Genomic DNA, 20,860 nt, shown 5'->3' with positions numbered 1-20,860 from the left:
TGATCCCTCACCACACGTGGGGTTGGGTTTATTTGGCACCCTGCATTAGAAATCACAACTCTGCAGTTATCAAAGTGGTAAAGGGGGTCTGGACACGTGGCTGGATCGCCGGAGACAACGATAAAGCTAGTTTTCCTTCGTGCTGCCCTCCCCCTCCCAAGCACACATTGCTACGCCAGCTAGACCACGTGAAAAGAAATACATTATAAATAATAATTATAGTCAGCTCCATCTTCTCCTTCCCTCCTTGCTCCCTACCTGCATGGCACCACTGGAAAGGAAGGCAGGACAGCCGCAGTGCCGTGGCAATGTCACAAAGGGATTCCATCAGAGTGGCTCATGTTTATGGGTGGTGAGTCAAATTCAGAGGGCTCCATTTACAAGCAAAGGTCTGATTTGTCTAACTGCCAGTGCCCCAAACTCAGCCTGCCATCTGAACATCAAGCAGGATTCTTCCCTTCATCAGCCACAGGAATGGTGGGGCTCCAGGGTACATTAACACCAGGCATGTAATTCCCCCTGCCTTCACATGATGCCCTTTGTGCCATTAGCGCAGGCCTGTTGTTTCCAGTGGCGTAACAGACTGAATTTCGTGCCTAGCACAATGTGGTCCTGGTCCTTCGGGAGTAAAAGGCAGTAAATGCTTTTCTCACCGCTAGTCAGCAGATCCGACTTGGAACAAACAGTGGGCAGCTCTGCTGAGTAAGCCAGGGCCTTTTCCGCAGGCCCTAGTCAGAGGAGAGCTGCAGGGTACCAGCTTCTTGTGTTTTGGAAGCGGCAAATGTCAGAGAACCGCAGAGGACAGCTAGCAGACAAGGGGCGGAAATGACTGACAGTAGCTGCTTAGCCAGCAGAGCACATCCCTGTCGGAGTGACATGAATGTGAAATGCTTCCAGGAGAGCCTGGCACATCTAGACTGGTAGTTTTAGCTCCATAGCACCATCCCGAGTCCGTTGACCCGGGCTCTGAGAGTCAGTGCTCCCCTCCACCCCCCACGCAGATATGACCAGCTCTGCCCCCCAGACAGTGGGTCCTGGAGGCAAGGAGCAAACCCGGCTCTGGAGTATGGACTGCAGTTCCTAAGCCCAAGAAGGCTGGAACATGCTCCCAGGGGTGAATAGCTGAGCTTGACCCTCCTGCAGCCAGGGGAAGTGACTAGACCAGGCAGAGGGGGATGTCAACGTAACAGATGAGGGTTATGCTGTCTGCATTTGCCTTCGTGAAATGGGAGTAAAGGGACACCAAAGCTAAACGCCGATGGCTGCAGGGGAAGGCACTACGGCTGCCATCCAGCGGCCTGGCTGAAGCGGCCTCCTCCAGCAGTGGGAGGTGCCGCAATCTTTCGGTTGTGTTCCTGGCTGAGGGGCAGGCGGGGCAGGAGTGAAGCACGGCACCGGCGCTAGGGAAGCCCTGCCTGCCAGGCAGCACAGGCCATTTGCAAAGCTGCCTCCCACCACGAAAACGTCACCTTCTGAACTGCCATGGCACAGGGCCCAAACGCAAAGCTCCGCCATGCCAGAGCAGTGCCGCACCCAGGCTCCATCTATCCCCTGCACGCAAGGTAGGCATGGCAGGCAAAGTCCACGCCCTGTCAGGGCACAGGCTTGACGCAAGGAAGGAATCCACGTCTCAGCTTTTAGAAGCTAGGCCTCCCTTTCCACCCCATCGGCCTGAGCTAGGAACGCCCCGCCCGGAGAGAGGATCTAGCCCAGGCACGTCTGGGCCAACAGCTACTCTGCTTTGACACATGGCTATAGGTGCCATAAAGACACCCCAGGCCAAGAGACCCACTGCCAGGCCCCCAGGAACTCACACGGCCAGTCACAACCCCCCAGAACAGGGGTCTGAGCTGGGGAACTTCCGACTACCAGCACCCCACACTGCCCGACGACTCACTGAGTCCTACAGGGCCAGAGTTACTCCTGCCAACGTCCAACAGGGTGGGTGGGCCAGGCTAGGGGGCAGAGCCCACAGCAGCGTCACTTAATTAGCACCATTTTGTTAGCCCATTTCCACGGAGCTCTTGGCTCCCCTGGAGCCGGGTGCCTCAGGCGAAGGGGGGGCCTTTCTCAGCCTAGCCCTGCAGTGACCTCCCACAGGTAGGCTCTTTCAGAGCCGCGGCCACACGCGCCTGGTAGAAAGGCTCTTTGGACTTGTTCTGGCTCGTCTCCTAGACCTCTCTCCTTGCTCAGTCACTGCCTATGCACAGGGATACGAGGGCAAAGCAGGACTTCACGGGAGTGCGGCTGCAAACCTGCAAAGGCTGCATGGAAGGCACTGAGGACAGGAACTCGCAGGGGAGGATCTTGCCCCGTCTGCGCACCCTCCCCTCCGCTTTGGCGTTGACTCTTCTAACGCCCCAGGGAGCCATAGGACATGCCCCGGGATCCTTGGCCTCCCTCATACAGGGCTGGCTGTGCTGGGGGGGGGTTACAGTCGGGGAGGATGCTGTGGTAGCACTAGGGTAACCACATCCTAGACAGAGTCGCTAATCAGAGGAGAGCTGGCTCCTGGACAGCTCACCCTACTGCTCGCCTGGGCTCCCAGCCTCCGCCCCATGGCTGGGGAGTCCTTCCAGCACCCTCCAGGGTTGCTGGCTTTGGGACAGCTACTGGGGAGAGGTGGAAGCTGGTAGGAGCATGCTCCATCCACCCTGCACAGACTGAACAGGCCCACAGAGACTGGGCCATGAGCACCAAGAAAGCAGCTGCTGTACCGGCCAGTGGGAACGAGCACTTGTCCTGACCGGGTGTCAGCCAGCCAGGCCATAGGATGGCCGCTGGGGAGAGGAGAGGACGGGACCCACAGCTTTCAGAGGGAAAGCCAGTGCACCAGCCCTACCACGGCAGTGCAGGGGCCTTGTCCGCTGTTCCTATTTACAGACAGCCTCGCTCCTGCTCCGGCCTCCTGGATGGCTCTGTCCAGTGTCAGCAGTATCACCAGGGGACGCACTCAGAAAGGGTCCCTGGAGACCGGGGCCCACCCAGCGGCAAGGGCTGGCAGCAGCTCTGGCTCTCACTGCTAGGAGGTGCTCTCCCGTGCTCTCTCCTCCTGGCTCTCCTCATCTCTCTCGCAGTTCCAGTCCTTCAGGCCCTCTGGGAGGGAGGTGTCTTCGTCCAAGCTCCCGGTGCCATCTACAAACTCCTCATAGGTGGATTTCTCTGCAAAGGGCCTGGGGCCAAGCAATTCAACCATGTCCACTTTCTCCAGCACTTCTTTCTCCAGGAGACGCTTTCCTACCTGTGGGGAAAATAAAATCATCACAGCCCGATTCCTCAGCCATCCAGCCTCTGCACTGGGAAGGCAGGGACATGTTCCCTGCCACAAGTCGCACACTTCCCTACAGGCAAATGCCGTGTGCAGCTCCAGCATGCTCTCTCCCCTCCCCTCAGGGTGTCCCATGCCAGCGTGGGAGGAGCTAACCATCCAGCGGCTGATTGTGCAACCGGCCACCAGAGGCCCCTGTGCTGGCGCCCCTGGGGCATGGACCGGGGCCGTTCACGTACCTTCTCCACCTGGTCGTGACACCGCGTCAGTAGCTCCCGGGTCCTTTCGTATGCAGAGTTGATGAGGCTTCGGACCTCCTCGTCTATCAGCTGGGCCGTCGCCTCGCTGTATGGTTTCTCTGCGAGCATCTCGCCCTGCCGCAGGAAGTCGAAGGAGACCTGGCCCAGCTTGTCACTCATCCCAAACTGGACGATCTGGAAGAGAGCAGCCCCGCTAAGCTGGCTAGCTCCACGGGGACGAGCGGAGCCGTCCCCATCCCCCGGGCAGAGACACCTGGCAGCATGGTGCCACCACACTCCTGGCTCTGGGCGTTACCTGGGCATAGGCGCTCTGCGTCACCTTCCTCAAGTCGTCCTGAGCGCCCGTGGTGATGCGCCCGAAGAACAGCTGCTCCGCCACCCTGCCGCCCAGCATCATGCACATGCGATCGAACAGCTGCTCCCTGGTGTACAGGTACTGCTCCCGGGGCAGGTACTGCGCGTAGCCGAGCCCCTTGCCCCTGGGGATGATGGACACCTGCAAGACACGAGGCACCTGGTGAGACTGGCCCCGCCGCCACGGCTCCCGGATTCTAGAATCTGCCTGCGAGAGGGAATGCTGGGGCCACCCCCGCCTCCCCTGCGGGAGCACCCCTTGGGCCCGGCTTTTATCCGGAGACACCAGAGCTGGCCAGAAGGGGGCCTGAGAACGAGCATGCTCTTCCCAGAACAGCCCGGCAGACAATGAATGCACTTGACACGGTCAGTGCAAGGGAGGGGTCCGCAACGCTGCCTGCGTGGTGCCCAGCACCCAGCGGCGCTCTCCTCCAGGGGAGGGTGGCCTGAGGCACAACCAAAATGTTCAACAGCCTCCACAGCCATCTGGCACTGAGGGTATAATCCAGTCAACAGAGCGGGCCCATCCGTGCTGCCAGCTCCTCATCCTGACCTGAGCCCCCTGCCGGTCACGCTTCGGGAGGGAGTGTTGTGAAGTTCCAGATCCGCCAGGCTCGAGGCCAGAGCAATGGGAAAGCCCTGTCAGGCTGCCACTGGGAAGCGGGAGCAGGCTAGACACAAACCTTCAGCAGGGGATCAGCATGCTCCAGGAACCACCCCACCACGGCATGTCCAGCTTCGTGATAGGCCACTGTGGTCCTCTCGTTCGGCTGCAGAACCTGGGTCTTCTTCTCAAGACCTGGACACAGGTTCGGGAGAGTCAGCGACACTCATGGGTAGACAGGTACCAGGACCCCATAGCTGGGAGCCAGAAAGCCCCCTGACCCAGTGAAACAAACCCAGCCGTGTCCACAACACCCAGAAGGGAGAACCCCACTCCTCTCCTTTCCGAGCCAGGGACAGCACCTGGGGCCTTGGCTCGCTGGCTAGGGATGATTCCCGAGGCCCAGCCTGCTCTTTAGGCTCAGGGGAGGCACTGGCCCCTCACATTTCCCCCCTAGAGGGATGTGCCTGGCCATGGGAGCTGCCAGCTCTCTGCGTGGGTTTCTAGAACACAAGCTCAGGGGTTAGGAGCTCACAGCACTGCCAGGAGGTAAGTTGATGCTGTGGTGATTGGAGGGGCCACAGGAGGAAGACAAGGAACCCCTGGATACTCCCGGCTGCGTGGGAGGACGGGAAGATAGAGCGCAGGAAGGGACCCTGAACGTTCATTCACTCGAGCACCTCTTCTGCGGGGCTGGGCCGAGTTCTGGATGGCTGGAAGCGCTGTTCAGAGCCACTGCAGGCCCAGGAGCTGCACGACCGTTAGCTCAGCAGGCTGAGGCTGCAGAGGGCTGGGGCAGCAGCGCTGGGGTTTGCACACGGCCCAGCAGCCCTGCTGCTTTCCATCCCCTGGGGAAAACTTGGTGCTTTTCATTCCAGCACCTCAGCCTCCTCCATCAGCTGCAGCCCACGATTCTTCCCCGCTTGGCTGAGACTCCCCAGGGAGCACGTGGCTCTTTGTGCCATGCCTGGGAAGCTCTGCAGATGCTACCCTCACCCTGCAGGGACCCACCCATTGCGTTCCCAGGCTAGCAGGAGTGTGCTCAGCTTAGCTCCTAGGCGGGGGGGCAGGGGGAGGAGGAGCATCACCCCTAAGCCAAGTACGGGGGACACAGAGTCGACTTCCTGACAGCACCAGAGGTGGCTCCCCGACAGCAACGCCCCCTAAGAGAAGTGCCTGGGCATCCCCCTAGGACTCTTCCTTCCCCTCAGCTGGGAGCAGGGCCTGACCACCAGTTGAGCCTGGGCTGAGCCCCAGGGCCCTGGAGAACCCCACCTTGCCTAGCGCATCGTCTGCCAGGCTCAGCAGAAGCCCCGAACCTTCTGAGTCAGTCTCTGCTCTAGCAGCAGAGCTGACTGGCTGTGCGCAGGGCCAAAGCAAGCTGCAGCAGCCAGTCACGCCCTGCGTGGTTCCCAGAACCCCCCTGTAGCCGCATCCCCCAGCAGAGCTCCGAGCTGGCCTCACCCCCGATGACTCTCTCGATGGCCTGCTCGAAGTGCTTCTCGGCAACAGAGGGATTCAAGTGGCGAGCGGCAATCAAGGCAGCCTCGTTGCAGACGTTGGAGATGTCAGCACCTATGGACAGGAGGGCCAGGCCATCAGCCTAGTCCCCACGCACACGTGAGGAGCCCAGACAAGCCAAGGTGGCTGGAGCGCCCCGCAGCCATGGCTCAGGACAGTCACAGTGAGAAACGGCCAGCAGGGTGAGCGCTACCTCAGTGGCACGGGGCACCACAGGAGCTGACCCGCGTCCCCCAGGCTGCCCGGGCTCTGGGTGTCGAGCAGCAAACCCGGCGCCGGTGCAGCACTTGGGCTCCCAGGCACAGGAGCTCTCGGGGCGTAGGGCTTTGCGGGGCTGGAACTTGACTGAACCCCCTGCTGGGAGGCTGCTGCTTCACCCCAAGTCCCCTCAGAGGAGGGTGCTGGACTCCTCAGTCACCCTGCCTCACTGGCACCCGCAGAGCTGCGCTGCCCCGCCATTCACACACAGCTAACAGGCTCCCGCCACCCTCCACTTGGCTAACGCCCCCCCGCAGCACAATTCCAGCAGCAGGACCGGCCAGGCAGACCACGGCCCCTCTGCTCAGGTATCCCAGCTCCAGTCCCTGGGGCTCCAAGGAAGGTGGAACCCCCACCAAGCACACCTGACTGAGGGGGGCGCTCTGGACAGAGTGGTGCATACGAACACAGCTCAGGAATAGCCGAGGCGAGTCCTCTGGCCTAGCAGCACTGCAGCATTCTCGTCCCCGCCTGTGTGCACACGTCACACCCCACCGAGAAAGGACCAGTGCGTGGGGGACGGTCCCATTCACAGCCGAAATGGGACCAAGACCGAGAGAACGTGGGGCAGCACCGGGATCCCTCTGCCGTCCTGCAGAACAGGGCGAGGCCTGGCTGCCTTCTGCCATGGGGGCAGCATGCAGACGCGCTAACTCAGCCCTCTGCAGCAGAGACAGAAGAAAACAGTGACTCCAGTTCACCATGTATTGAACCCTGCTGGAGCTGGAAGGCTGCAGTGAATATTTACTGTGCAGCTCATGACCATGTCCATAACGGCAGGAGGCTCACAGCTGCTTTGTCTAGGTACTTCCAGAGCCCCTTGGCATCTGTCCTCCCATCACAGCAGATCAGCCAGTTGCTACAGCTCCCTCCCCCCACGCCTCCTCCCACTTGGTATTTCCCGGCCACACACCAGTGAATCCTGGAGTCCATGCAGCCAATTTCCGAGCCAGGGCGTCTCTGCTGACGCTTTCCTCCAGTTTCAGGGGCCGGAGGTGGACCTTAAAGATGGATGCTCTGCCTTTGATATCAGGCGGACCTGGGTGAGAACAGAGCCAGAGAGGCTGTTTCAGAACCGAATAATGCAGGGCTCCTACTTCCACACAAGCTCTCCACAGGGACGTCTTCTCCCCACCACCTTGTATCCTCGCCACACTGGACTCACTAGTTAGGGGCCTTTTCTGCCCCGGGTTGGAAGAGAACACTCACAGCCATCTTTATTTACAGTCAGCCGCCCGGAAGTGTCCCTGTTTCCCTGACACGACAGCGATGCCTGTATCCAGAGCACCTCCAGCCGCACAACGTACAGAGATCGCTGCAGAGACCCCACGGGCTGCATAACAGCCCCACAGCGACACCACACAGCCAGGATGGTTCGGAAACGGCTGGGGGACTTGAAGGTGCACAGAACGCCCCCAAACTCTGTAACGCCCCCAGTGACACTTGCCGGGCTGGGCTGCCTAGTGGCAAAGGCCTGTTTACAACAGCAGCTGCCCCGAGGACAGCTAGAGCCCCCAGTCCCACAAGCCGCTGCCCAGAGCCCTGTGCAGCGTGAGCCGAGATGGTATCAGTGTTGCCCATGACCCCCTTTGGCACTGGGATCTTGCACACCCCACCACAGGGGCCTGCAGTAACAGATCTACCAGGCCAGGGTTGGTCTTGCTTCCAGCCCTGCCCGTTTTACATTAACCCCCGCTGGGCTCCCCCAACTCCTTGCAACTCTCATGGAACTCCATGTTTACACAGATCCTGCAACTTCCAGCCAAGCTGGGGGAAATTCAATCTGCTCCACAGGGCAGCAGGCTCCCCACACCAGGCAAGGCGAGAACCAGATCTCCCCACCCCACACTCAGTGGCTCAGCAGCTGGTCCCCTGGCTTTGTGAAGGCAGCGTTAGCAGCTGTAGGGCAAGACAGTTCTTTTCTCTACCACTAATGATCAAGTCTAGGCTGGGGAGCAAGGGAGGAGGGCAGAGCCCGAAGCTGCCTGGGTTAGGCGTGGCAGACATTACCAATGTAAATCTGACGGTCAAAGCGCCCTGGTCTCATCAGCGCAGGGTCCAGAATGTCTGGGCGATTTGTTCCTGCGAGCACCACCACGTTGGTGCTGGAGTTGAACCCTAAACAGAGTGGGAGGAGGTCACACAGATACCGGCAGAGGACAGGGGGGAAGGGAACAAGCAAAATGCACAGGAGACTGGGAGGGCTTGGACTGCCCAGCAGGCTGTGAGGGGCTCACAGCTGTATTGCTGTGTGGGCCCAGTAGGCCAGACAGATTCCACTGCTCAAGCCAGACCTTCTGCTTTCACTAGCTTTGAGCAAAAGCCACTATTTAGGCTCTGAGCAGCCGTGCAGCGCCCCTCGCCCTGGCATGTCTGGGAGCACCCGGCACTCTGGGCTGGGGCATTACCAGCGACTTTCTAAGGAGCGCCCTGATGCCCTGCCGCAGGCTGCTTTAGTTGGGGTTGGTCCTGCTTGGAGCAGGGGGTTGGACTAGATACCTCCTGAGGTCTCTTCCAACCCTAATCTCACTCACCGTCCATTTCGACCAGCAGCTGGTTCAGGGTGTTCTCCTGCTCGCTCTGCCCCCCGAAGTTCCCCCGGCCCCGCTTCCGACCGACAGCGTCGATCTCATCGATGAACAGGATGCAGGGGGCATGTTTGCGGGCCAAGGCAAACATGTCCCGAACCTGAAACAGCCACATGCAATGGGTCCACTGGGGTTCCAAGGCTCCAGACAGGCCTCCACTGGCCACTGCCTTTCCGCAGGGATGGGATTCAGCAGGGGCTCTGCAGAGCCAGTCACCCTCTCCGCACCATTGTCCCCAGAGACGGAGCGTCCGGAGGCTCCCGAGGCACGGCTCTGACTGGTCTGGGATGCTCCCGCCAGGGCTGAGGTGGGAGGAGGACAACAGCACCAAGCTAACCCCTCCCTGCAGCCCCGGCCCATCAGCCCGTGCAGTGCATGCGCTGTCCCGAAGCACCAACGAGCCAAGGGGGCTCACATGAGCCTGCGGCTAACGCAGCTGCCCTGGGCCTGGAGGAGCCAGGCCCAGCTTTTGCCCGAGACTCCTTTCTCCTTGCAAAGAGCCTTGGGAATAGAACCAGTGGGAACTGATGGCTCGGGCTGAAAGGACCATGCTGCTGGGCTCTCCACTGCAGCAGGAGGCTGGTGGGATGGGACCCAGAGATGCCCCATGGCGCACATATCTTCTCCCCCAACCCTTGAGCCAGCCTTGCACAAGGGGGTGACGATGGGTCAGCAGGAGCAGCTACGCTTGTCGGGGGAGGAAAGTCCCAAGCCATCCCTTCACGGCCTGCTCAGAACCACCAGTGCCGGCTCCAGTGGCTAAAATGTGCCTCCTTCCTGTGCTAATGACAGGTTTCAGAGTAACAGCCGTGTTAGTCTGTATTCGCAGAAAGAAAAGGAGTACTTGTGGCACCTTAGAGACTAACCAATTTATTTGAGCATGAGCTTTCGTGAGCTACAGCTCACTTCATCAGATGCATACCGTGGAAACTGCAGCAGACTTTATATATACACAGAGAATATGAAAAAATACCTCCTCCCACCCCACTGTCCTGCTGGTAATAGCTTATCTAAAGTAATCTTCAGGTTAGGCCATTTCCAGCACAAATCCAGGTTTTCTCACCCTCCACCCCCCCCACACAAATTCACTCTCCTGCTGGTGATAGCCCATCCAAAGTGACAACTCTTTACACAATGTGCATGGCCAGCTCCCTGTTTCCTGGCAACTGATGGCCTGGGCCCTTCCCCCCAGCAAAGTGAGAGCTAAAGGGTTGGAGAACAAAGGAATCCGGTGACCTCCTGACCCGGGAAAGGGACAAAGCCCAGAGGAGAAGGGGCTGGAGGGTGAGTCTGTTTGGGGCTGGCTGGGGAGGAAGACTGAAGTGCAGACGTGGTTGTCTGGCTCACTGCCCCCAAAATGGACCCGGCTGAGGGGTCCTGGTCCCTGTACCTACAAGCTTTGTTTTAGACCATGTTCCTGTCATCTAATAAACCTCTGTTTTACTGGCTGGCTGATGGTCACGTCTGACTGCAGAGATGGGGTGCAGGACCCTCTGTCTTCCCCAGGACCCCGCCTGGGCGGACTCGCTGTGAGAAGCGCACGGAGGGGCAGAGGATGCTGAATGCTCTGCGGTCAGACCCAGGAAGGTGGAAGCTGTGTGAGCTTTTTGCCCTGCAGACAGTCTGCTCCCAGAGAGGAGACCCCCCCAGAGTCCTGCCTGGCTTCGTAGGGAGCAGTTCCAGAGCATCACCCATGGACTCTGTGACACGCAGCTGCTGCAAGTGGGAGCCCTGCACCCAGCCAGCCCTTGCCTGCCCAGCCCCAGACAGGAGGCAAAGAGCCAGTACTGGAAGAGAGGCTGGAGCCCAGCTGCCTTCCTGTCCTGCCACCACCCAGGGAGACCCATGCTCCGCAGGCTCTCATGGCAGCTGAGAGCCACCCCCACCATCTAGCTCCAACACCAGAGATGACCCCTGCAGAAGGGACTTGCGCTTCCCCTGGGGAGCCCTTGTGAGCCGCGCTGCCGCAGACTTACCCGGGCGGGCCCCACACCCACAAACATCTCCAGGAACTCCGAGCCATTCACCGAGATGAAGGGAACGTTGGCTTCTCCCGCCGTTGCTTTGGCCAGGAGGGTTTTCCCGGTGCCTGGTGGGCCCGTGAGCACAGCACCCTGCAGCAGAGACAACAGAGACCAGCGCTAGCGTCAGAACCCCGCTGGCAGCCACGCTGCCAAAGCTGCTCCAAGCGCCCTGTCACCTGGTGCCCCGGGGCGTGTCTGGGGACTGGTTCCCTCCCAGCAGCCTCCGCTAGAATCACTCGTAGCAGGCCTGGCCCGCAGGACAGGGACAGACCTGGCCGCCTGTCGGCAGAGTCCAGCACTGCCAGCCCCAGGGCTCCACAGCACCCAGGATCACCAGACGGCGCCGTGCCACAGGGCCCGAGGGGAACGGGTCACTGGGCTCCGAGCTGGCTTCCCAGGGCCAGCAAGGGAAGGAAGCTGAGACAGCGTGTCCATGTGCGTGCACAGACACCTGCTCCCCCTCCCCTGCCCCACCCCCCCACGCCTCGCACCGCACACACCCTGGTGCCTCCTACGCCTCAAAACAGCGTGTTCACCGGCACTTACAGGTGCCACTAACCCGCCCACACCAGTGACATTATCGTCCCCGCGGTAACCAACGGACATCCCAGGGAAAAGAGAGGCGACTAAACCCACAAGTGCCAGACGCCAGAGGCACCGGCCCGGCCCGGCGGGCGTCCCTGAATCCGAGCGTCCCCGCTGCACAGCTGTGAAAGCTTCAGTGCTCCTCGCGGAGCCGGGCACTCGCAGCACGCCCTCTCCGCACCACGCCGATAAACGCTCCCCGCCGTCTGCGACAAGGGAACCCATCTGTAGGCCGAGCTACGTGTGCAGCCCGGCTCAGGCATGGGACACAGGCCACGGCTCTGGACGAGCTGCCCTCTGCCGTTCCTTGGGCCCACCTTTCCTCACTCTTTTCTCCGTTAGTCACAAAGCTCAGCTCAGGGTCCTGGACCCCTTGGAGCCCCCAGGACAGCGCTCCAACAGCTCAGCAGAGGGGACCCAGCCACCCCTCCCTGAGACGGCACCTTTGGGATCTTGGCGCCCAGGTCCTGGTATTGTTTGGGGTTTTTCAGGAAGTTCACGAACTCCATGATCTCCAGCTTGGCTTCCTCGCAGCCGGCCACATCTCGGAACTGCACGTCGACGTTGTCTTTCAGGATCTTGGCCGTGGTCTCGCCAACGCTGAAGAGCCCGCCCCCTCGTCCTCTGCGCCCGGCTCCCATTGGCCCGCGTCTCAGAGTGAACAGAAGGAAGCCAACCAGCAGCAGAGTGGGCACCATGCTCATGAGGAACGTGCTGGGAGGGGAGAGAAGCACAAGCCACTGTCACACAGCAACAACGGTGCCGCAGAGCGCCCGCAGCCGGCCCGGGCTCCAGCCGCTCCCCCGGCTGGCACTCACCCGTCACTCTCCCTGGTGTAAATCACTGCGACCCGCTGAGCGCCTTCCATTCCCAGCTCCAGCTGGGCAGTCTCCAGGTTCCGTTCAAAGGCATCGACGCTGCCGATGTTAAACCAGACGTATCTCTGCAGGGACCAGGGACAGACCCAGAGCCAGTCAGTCGCTGCATCGGCCTCCGCCCTCCACCCATGGGCAGGATCCCCGGCTGGGCCCAACAAGCCACCAGCAGGACCAAGCGCTGCCCCCTGCCTGCTGCACTCACTGAGCTATCTCACAGGGCAGCTGCATCAGAGGCCTCTCCACCCTCCCTGGGCACATCAGCAACATGCAGAGCGCGCACGGCCTCCACTCTGGGGGCAGGGACGCTCTGTGGCCCCAGCAGCCCGGCTTGTGCTGTGGGGCTCTGTACAGGGCATGCTCACCTGGGGGCTTCCCTGTCCTCCCCCAGTTCTTTGTGTGCCTGTGCCGAGACCCCTCCTCCCCCACACCTAGGAAACAATCCCATTACCTCCGAGGTCACACCCGGCACAAGGACCACGCGCACAAACTGTTTGTTCACCACTTCCAGACGGTCCACCTAAGACAGACAGAGACAGACAGGCAGGCGATGAGACAGCCCCTCCCTAGCCTTGGCCTGGCAATCACACCGCCCGTCCCCAGCCCCGGCCTGGCGAGCCAGCCCCTGATCGCACCGCCCGTCCCCAGTCCCGGCCTGGCGAGCCAGCCCCTGATCGCACCGCCCGTCCCCAGCCCCGGCCTGGCGAGCCAGCCCCTGATCGCACCGCCCGTCCCCAGCCCCGGCCTGGCGAGCCAGCCCCTGATCGCACCGCCCGTCCCCAGCCCCGGCCTGGCGAGCCAGCCCCTGATCGCACCGCCCGTCCCCCGCCCTGGCGGTACAGCCCCCGATTGCACCACCCATCCCCCAGCCCCCGATCGCACCCCCCGCCCTGGAGAGCCAGCCCCCATCCACCGCCCTGGCGGTACAGCCCTTGTTTATAAAGGGGCAGCTGCTCTCCCGGGAGTAATTACCAGACACCCTGGGGGATCTGGCAGCCAGAGGCAACAGTCCTTTTAACCCAACCCCACTGGAAAGGGGAGGGTGCAATTAAAGCCTGTCTACGCTCCCCGGATGGCAGAGCCCCTGTGATAAGCTCAGGCCACCCTCATCCCCCCAGCCATGACAAACTCTTAAGCGTTGTCCATCCAGCAGCAATCCCAATAGCGCCTCAGCCGGGACCAGCCGAATGGCATCAGCAGTGTGGGGAGCGGGCAGCAAGGGCAGTTACGCAGGCGTGGCGAGGGGCTCCCAGCCCAACAGCAGAGCAGCACCAGGACACAGGTCTGGGGAAGTCTCCACGTGCCGCCTTACTGAGAGAGCCAGCCCCCACCTGGGGTTTCCCATAATTACTGGGGCCCAAGAAAGCAGGGCACAGAGTCAGTCTCCAGGGAACAATTGTGGGGTGTCTGTTCACATAATATGCTAGCTTTAAGGTAGGCTTCACAGGGTGCACACAACAACCCAGAAGCCCCCACTATCCTGATGTAGTCGGTGGCCAGCCCAGAGCACTGACGGCCAGGAGCGCTCTGGGGCACCCCTCATAAGAACAGATCGGAGAAGTGAGCTCAGAATCTCTGCTTCCTTAGACAGACACACGGAGACACTGAGACCCTTCCAGACCTCATAGTTGTGGTGAAACTCTGGACAACATGAACCAAGCATAAATGGACACAGAGATGCTTGCCTGACTCTGCAGAAAACCTTAACAACAACTTGGAAGTTCAAACCGCCCCATTATTAATGAGGTGTTAACTCTGAACCCTAAGGATGGCAACTTGTGCCACACTGAAAACTGAAATTTTGGAGACAGCATAAAATAGACAAAGTCAAAATAAAACAACAGAGGCTCTGGCAGGGACTGCATTATTAATTCAATACATCCGTCTCCTCCAGTTATATGAAGCTGCCGCAAATCCTAGGGACCTTGCCCCAGGATTTAGAGGCAGTTGGCACAGAGCACACAAGGCCTTGCAAGTTACATGCCAGAGATAAAGGGCAGCCCTGGGCTAGTGTGGGACCCGCACAGGATCATTTGATGTGTAACACCCAGTCCTCTGGGAAAAATTGGCAGGAAGTGGGGAATGGGAGTAAAGGGGTGCCCATGCTCTGATAACGGGGCTCTCCCTGATCAAAACAGAAGTTGCCCCCTGACTCCAGCCTCAGAATGGTGCCTGAATAGTCACTGCTTTCCAGCGGCCCTCTGGGGGTGGTCTCCCCCAGCCTAAAGTCAGCAGGATTCAGAGGTGACTTAGTAGCCCAAGCACTGTGCTAGTAACAAGTGGACAAATGGGAAAAACGTGCACAATGAGCCAGGAGAGAGCCATTCTCACTCACACAGATGACATTTCCTCACCAATCCTCTAGCCAAGTAGTAATGGACAAAATGCTTCCAGTTGATTTCTCTGCCAGGATCTCGCCAAAAAAAATAGAGGAATCCCACGGCAGCGCCTGCCCCCATGACAGCCAGGTAGCCGAAGTTCTTGTCATCCCAGGGAAACTCTCCCTGGGGTGGGAGGAAAGGAAAGAACACTAAAAGTCAGCAGCCTGATTCCAACTGGGAAATAAACACCCAGCATTCAGAATTAGCCTGGGAGCAACTGTCAGTTCCCTGCTGCCCCCTGCCCTGACAGCCAGCCCCACAGTGCTGCTGAACGATTCAGAGCAGGCTGCTGGCACACCAGATTCGAAAGGGGTGCACAACTGCTCTAACTGTGAAGAAACAGCCAGTGCATCTGTGCTGCAGCCCCACCCTGGTCTCCGAACGCGGAGCCTGTCTACACTGAGTGCTCACACGTAGAGCTGGAGCCCAGTGCATCAGACTGGAGTCAATGCCTGTACTCGTGCACCAGGGTGCAGTTGGGCCTGGGGCCCCATACTCTGCCTGAGAAGGGACGCGCGGGCAGCCTGAGCACCGATCTGACGTGCTGCCCAACCAAACCACAGGAAACATCAACCATTCGCACCTCGAACATGGAGGTGTGGCCTGCAGAGTACAGGTCCCAGGATGCCTTGGCCACCCGACCCAGAAGGAACACACAGTCTTCACTAGCCACACCTCTGGCTCTGAGCTGCATGTCACATAGCTTTATTCATGCGTCCTTTCCAAGGTAGCCCCCCCGCCACTGTCTCACAGAGCTAATGTTAATCCCGAAAGAAAAACTATACCTAGATCCCTCCAACAGAGAAATTCTGCACCGTTTTTAGTTACTATAGGCAAAAAGCAAAAGGGTTTGTAATCCAGGTTTGTAACCCTCACAGGAAACTCCAATGACTCTGAAAAAAGGAAGCTGATGCAATTAGTGACTTCTGTCACGTATCTAACTACAGCACTGCCATTAAAATACCCACATATTAGCGACAGGAAATGACTAGTTCAGATCACTCATGTCAATATTCTATCAATTCACCACTCTCCTGAGGAGAAAGTTCACCCTACACATTCCAACCACCACCTTCGCCCTGACCTACGGGACAGGCTAAAGAACTCTTTCAATCCAGACGTCCCTCACTTGTGAGTCCGGGCTGTGGGCCAGCACTAAGGTTCCCCCTGGCATTTGTAGAGTTTTCACATGGATACTGTCCTTAGCCAAGGGAACATTTCCTGCCATCGCTCATTTCCTGTCTCTTCAGTGCTTGGGTATTTTGAGTGGCAATGCTATAGGTAGGCATGGTACCTAAGGGTTATACAGCAATTTCAGCTTCCTTAACCCTGAGTTAATTAAGTTTGTGTTTAGGAGTTTCCTAGTTTTTAAAAAACAAACCCACACAAGGAGCAGTGAGTCTGACTGGCAGGAAAACCTTTACATCACAGATCTCAAACTCAAATGACCATGAGGGGCCAACGTACTAGTCCTCATGTGGCCGAGGGCCGCACCACTGACCACCCACCTCCCACTGCCCTGGCCCTGCCCCCACTCCACCCCTTCTGTGAGGCCCCACCCCTTCCCTGCCCCCATTCCAACTAAGCCCTGGCCACTGCAGCCCTGTATGTGATTTGCTGTGGAATATTATATCCGCGGCTTGTGATGGATATTGTATTCCCACAGCTGCTGCTGGGGCACAAACAGAAACGTTTCGGACACAGGGTCCAAAGCGACGGTTATGGTGAGTGACTGTGGTGAACATTACGCTGGAGCGATCTGAAGGAAGAGCCAGACAGCAGATTTACACTGCAAACAGGGAGTCACTTGAACCACTAAACTAATGAAGAGATTTACGTGGGACTTTCCAGGCAATTCAGTCTGCCCTGCAAGAGACAGGGCGATGAACCCTGTGGGGACGGAGAAGGATTTTCGGAATGAACGAAGGGACATAATCCTTCTGGAACCTTAACTGTCATTGCCCCGTAACAGAGCTACAGACCTTCCACATGCGCCTCCACCACCCAGAATCCTCCTTCTTCCCTCCTCTCTTGCCACCACCTCCTCCGCCATCTCCCCCATGACCGAGCGCTTTTGGATCAGGGAGGCCTAGGGAAAAGAAAGGTGCGTTAAGACAGACAATGGGCTTTGAGAAGAGACATAAAGAAGCCCAACTTCCTCATCCCATTCACATGCCGAACAGCCAGCCCATTTATTAAATAAGCCAGCCCTGTTTGGAAGGTCTAATGAAAAAATATTTAAAAAGAGGTTGACAGGGCAAGTGAGATAAAGCCAACTGTACTCAGAAACCTACAGAGCAATGGGGATTTTACAGATCTGAACTGAGGTGTATCAGCAGATCCTATGGAGGTGGGCAGGACTCGAATAGAGAGAGAGTTGGGTGTCAAGACAAGGGCTGAATTCTCAGAGAAGTGGTGGTGGGGAAACGTACTGACTCATGGTCATGGACTATGCGAGTATTTTACACACATCCACACTGTAGCAATCGCTATCCAGCCCCTCACTAAAACTCCCACTCCTGAGCATCTTTTGAAAACCTAAGGACCAGCCCTGGAGGATTTAGGACTGTTTACCTTTAGTCTCGTGAGCATCCTCTGCTGGGCCGGAACTTCTTCCATTCTTCTTAAAATACTTCTCAAAGCCTTAGAGAGAAAGTGATTGTGTTTTGGTTATTTAAAGGTACAGTGACACTGGACAGACACTGTCCAGTCAAAGAGCCCCCTCTCTTTATAGGGGAAAGATTCTGGGCAAACCAGGAAGACACTAAACCAAAACCAAAAGGTGAGGGGAAATGATTTTGATGACAGCCTTCTGAATGGACTGCAGGGGGCAGATTAGTATCTACACAATTGGAGAGAAGGAGGTTACAACAGTCAATACCAGATATTATTAGAGCACATAGTTTTACATTTATTTACCAAACAGCATTGTCCAAGAAAGAAGATCTCTGCTTCTGGGATCTAACTTGGACAGATCGATCCAAGGGAAGGAAGAAACACCTGCTAGCTAGTATGTTGCTGCCTCTGTAGAGGGAAGGTCTCTGCACAGAGGAATGCCTTGCATTGCACTCTTTGAAAGTCTACAGACAAAGACATCCTGATCTCTAGTGGGGATCCATCCCCCCATTCTGTGGTTCAAAGGCTGGAATGCAGACTACGCCAGGAGAGGGACTCACTCAGCTCACATCGGTTACCTTCGACTATCCCACTGCACAGGGGAGTTCTGGAGAAAAGGTGCCCCAACATTCAGGTTTGAGGTGATTTTGTGGGAATATAGATCAGGGCAGCAGGCAAGAGCCCTGCAACACAACACTTATCAAAGGGCCATGAGCAGTTTGAATCTAGGCAGTTGCAGAAAGTGAGTTACAGTGAGGTTTGGGCCCTGCCCGAGTCCCCCTGCCGATTTGTCTGGATTTATAGCCACAAGAATCTCAGCTGTTACCCGAAACACACATTAAAAAAAACCTACCCTTAAACAGAAGTGTGATTTTTAAGCTGATGACATCCCTTTAACATCACTAGGGGCTATTATTATTATTAATGGGCCCAGGGCCTACCAAGCGATGTACACTATTAGGTGTATTATGGTAGCACCTGGGAGCCCTAATCACGGCCCAGGACCCCATGGTGTCAGACAAAGTACAAACACAGAACAAAAAATCGATCCCTGACCCAAGGAGTTCAGCCAGATCTCTGGTCCCCATTGTTTTAGATCTTTAATGATCCTTAGACCTGTAGCAGCAGTCCACCTTCTGTGTGTAGTGTTGTTCTGCAATCCATTCCCAAGCCCCTTTCACTTGGGGCTTGCATTCGCTCTCTTCTTGTTTAAGGTCTATATCCCTCTGTAAACCACATCTACACTAAGAAAGCTAGTGAAGTAAAAGGCCCTACAGGTAGCCTTGCTGGAGACACATACCTTTGGGTGGTTTTGAGCAGAGCCATTGCCAAGAGGATGCTCTGCTCCCTGGGTAGTCCTGCTGCAGGGTGCGGATCCCCTCGAGCCACTAGAACAGTAAAGAGTAGTCTCACGTACACCACCGACACAGGACTGTACTGGCTCTCCGGGGGCAGGCACCCCACAGAATGATCAGAGCGCTAGGGTGCTCCAACTGCCTTCTGGGACCGTAGGCCGCCCACGCGTAAACTAGAGCCGCGCCGAGGCTGCTCTAACTGACAGTAGGAGCCATGCAGACCCAGCATGCCAGGAGGCACAAAGCAACCCTCGCCCCGCCTCCCCAGTCCGGCATGCAGTGCTCCTCAGCTGGACCCTGACTTAGCCCCTCGGGGCGGGCTCTGGCAGGGCCCGGGAGACTTGGCGCTGAGCTAGGCCTTGCCTCGGTGCCCGGGCTGGCAGAGGACGGGCCTGGCCTCCATGCAGCTGGGGGTGGGGGCGCCAAGCCTGGGCGGCTCTGTGGGCAGCTGGAGAACTCGGAGCACCCCGGGAGGGGCAGGAGAGGGCCGGGCCCTGCCCCCCAGAGCACCGCGATGGGGGGAGGGGAGGGGAGGGGCCGAGGGCGCAAGGGGCGGGGCTTTCACACCGTTCACAGCTGTGCACCCCTCCCACCCACAGCCTCGTTCTAACAACCAGACCACGCCCCCTGACCAGCGCTTCTCTCCGGCCACAGGGACGTCATCACCGCGCGGAGCGCGCCCCGATGACATCATCGGGGCGACGGTTAGCGCCGTTGCACGGGCCTACGGAGCCGTACGTGTTACGACAATGCCGGAAAAGAAACCGTCGCCTCTCACCTGCCGGATCGGTGCCCGGTCCCTGAGCCCAGCCCCTGCGTGCGGCCGGCAGCCCCCTCGCCACAGGGCAGCGAGAGGCGGCCCCAGAGTCCCCGACGCGAGCCGATGAGCCATTCTCCGCGGGTGCGCCGCGCGTGGAGGCGCATGCGCAGAGTTCACTCCCGCGAAGTCTGTGTGCACATGCGCCTTGCCCCTCGTCCTGGGCCGGGCTTGGGCGGAAGCGCCTGACGCCGGGGGAGGGACCGGAAAGGCGCCCCTGGGGTCCCAGCGAGACATTCCGGGTAGGGACGAGCGCTGGGGCCTTTGGTTCCGGCCTGCCCAGAGCGGACTCCCAGCACAGGGACAAGAGATGGATACCCCGCCCCCGCATGTCTGCACTGCATGGGGTGGGGGGATTGCACTCCTGGAGACAGACCCCAGCTAGCTCCTACCCCCCATGTCTGCACTGCATGGGGTGGGGGGATTACAGCCCTGGAGACAGACCCCAGCTAGCTCCTACCCCCCATGTCTGCACCGCATGGGGTGGGGGGATTGCACTCCTGGAGACAGACCCCAGCTAGCTCCTACCCCCCATGTCTGCACTGCATGGGGTGGGGGGATTACAGCCCTGGAGACAGACCCCAGCTAGCTCCTACCCCCCATGTCTGCACCGCATGGGGTGGGGGGATTGCACTCCTGGAGACAGACCCCAGCTAGCTCCTACCCCCCATGTCTGCACTGCATGGGGTGGGGGGATTACAGCCCTGGAGACAGACCCCAGCTAGCTCCTACCCCGCCATGTCTGCACTGCATGGGGTGGGGGGATTGCAGCCTTGGAAACAGATCCCAGCTAGCTCCTACCCCGCCATGTCTGCACTGCATGGGGTGGGGGGATTGCAGCCCTGGAAACAGATCCCAGCTAGCTCCTACCCCGCCATGTCTGCACTGCAGTGGGGGGGGGGGGATTGCAGCCCTGGAGACAGACCCCAGCTAGCTCCTGGAGCGCCCCCCTGGCTTCCTTTCAAAGGGACAGTATGACTAGCACACAGAGAGAGAACTGAGCTTCCATTTCTGCTAAAACTAACCCCGTACCTGCAGGGGCCTAGGCTCACCCCACCAGTGCATGCCCAAGCTGGGCTTGTACTGGTAGGTAGGTCACCAGACCAAGCGAAGCTGTGCCCCCCGTTGGTCCTGGTCTGGCCAAGGCCCAGATGGGAAGCTCTGTTAATCTGTGTGCCAGCAGATGCTGAGTCATGCTGTAATCTTTAATCCATTAGCAACTGGACTTTCCTCCCCAGGCTTCAGTGCAACCAGTTGAGTAATGACAGACCCAGCAGCAGCATGTAACCTCAGTGACCCGTTTGGCCTGATCCCCACCGCCCCATCCTTCAATAAATGAGCAACGACAACACTC

At 58.6% G+C, this 20,860-nt stretch overlaps 1 protein-coding gene across 1 annotated transcript; it reads right to left on the bottom strand.

Annotated features, from left to right (window-relative positions):
- Positions 1–19,634, bottom strand: LOC144272789 (mitochondrial inner membrane m-AAA protease component AFG3L1-like). Its single transcript, XM_077831102.1, has 17 exons — positions 19,468–19,634; positions 18,635–18,722; positions 17,293–17,361; positions 16,701–16,807; positions 14,692–14,841; positions 12,789–12,857; positions 12,281–12,405; positions 11,906–12,176; positions 10,830–10,967; positions 8,800–8,953; positions 8,276–8,383; positions 7,179–7,304; positions 5,951–6,061; positions 4,566–4,681; positions 3,824–4,024; positions 3,508–3,702; positions 1–3,241 (listed from the first exon to the last, which is right to left on the bottom strand). The coding sequence occupies exons 1-17, from the start codon at positions 19,579–19,581 to the stop codon at positions 3,023–3,025; spliced, it is 2,361 nt and encodes a 786-aa protein (XP_077687228.1). The 5' UTR covers positions 19,582–19,634; the 3' UTR covers positions 1–3,022.
- Between the last annotated feature and the right edge of the window lie 1,226 nt (positions 19,635–20,860).

Source organism: Eretmochelys imbricata, chromosome 12 (genome assembly GCF_965152235.1).
Source record: "Eretmochelys imbricata isolate rEreImb1 chromosome 12, rEreImb1.hap1, whole genome shotgun sequence".
Taxonomy (NCBI): domain Eukaryota; kingdom Metazoa; phylum Chordata; order Testudines; family Cheloniidae; genus Eretmochelys; species Eretmochelys imbricata.
This window is presented reverse-complemented; position numbering and strand designations above follow the sequence as displayed.

Bases quoted from the DNA above. Each gene is read 5' to 3' on its own strand.
- LOC144272789 (XM_077831102.1), bottom strand. From the start codon at position 19,581: ATGGCTCATCGGCTCGCGTCGGGGACTCTGGGGCCGCCTCTCGCTGCC. The intron at 12,858-14,691 runs GTGAGGAAATGT...TGTCTGTCTTAG, and splicing joins ACTACTTGGCTAGAGGATTG to GTGGACCGTCTGGAAGTGGT. The intron at 7,305-8,275 runs GTAATGTCTGCC...GTTCTCACCCAG, and splicing joins TGACCGTCAGATTTACATTG to GTCCGCCTGATATCAAAGGC.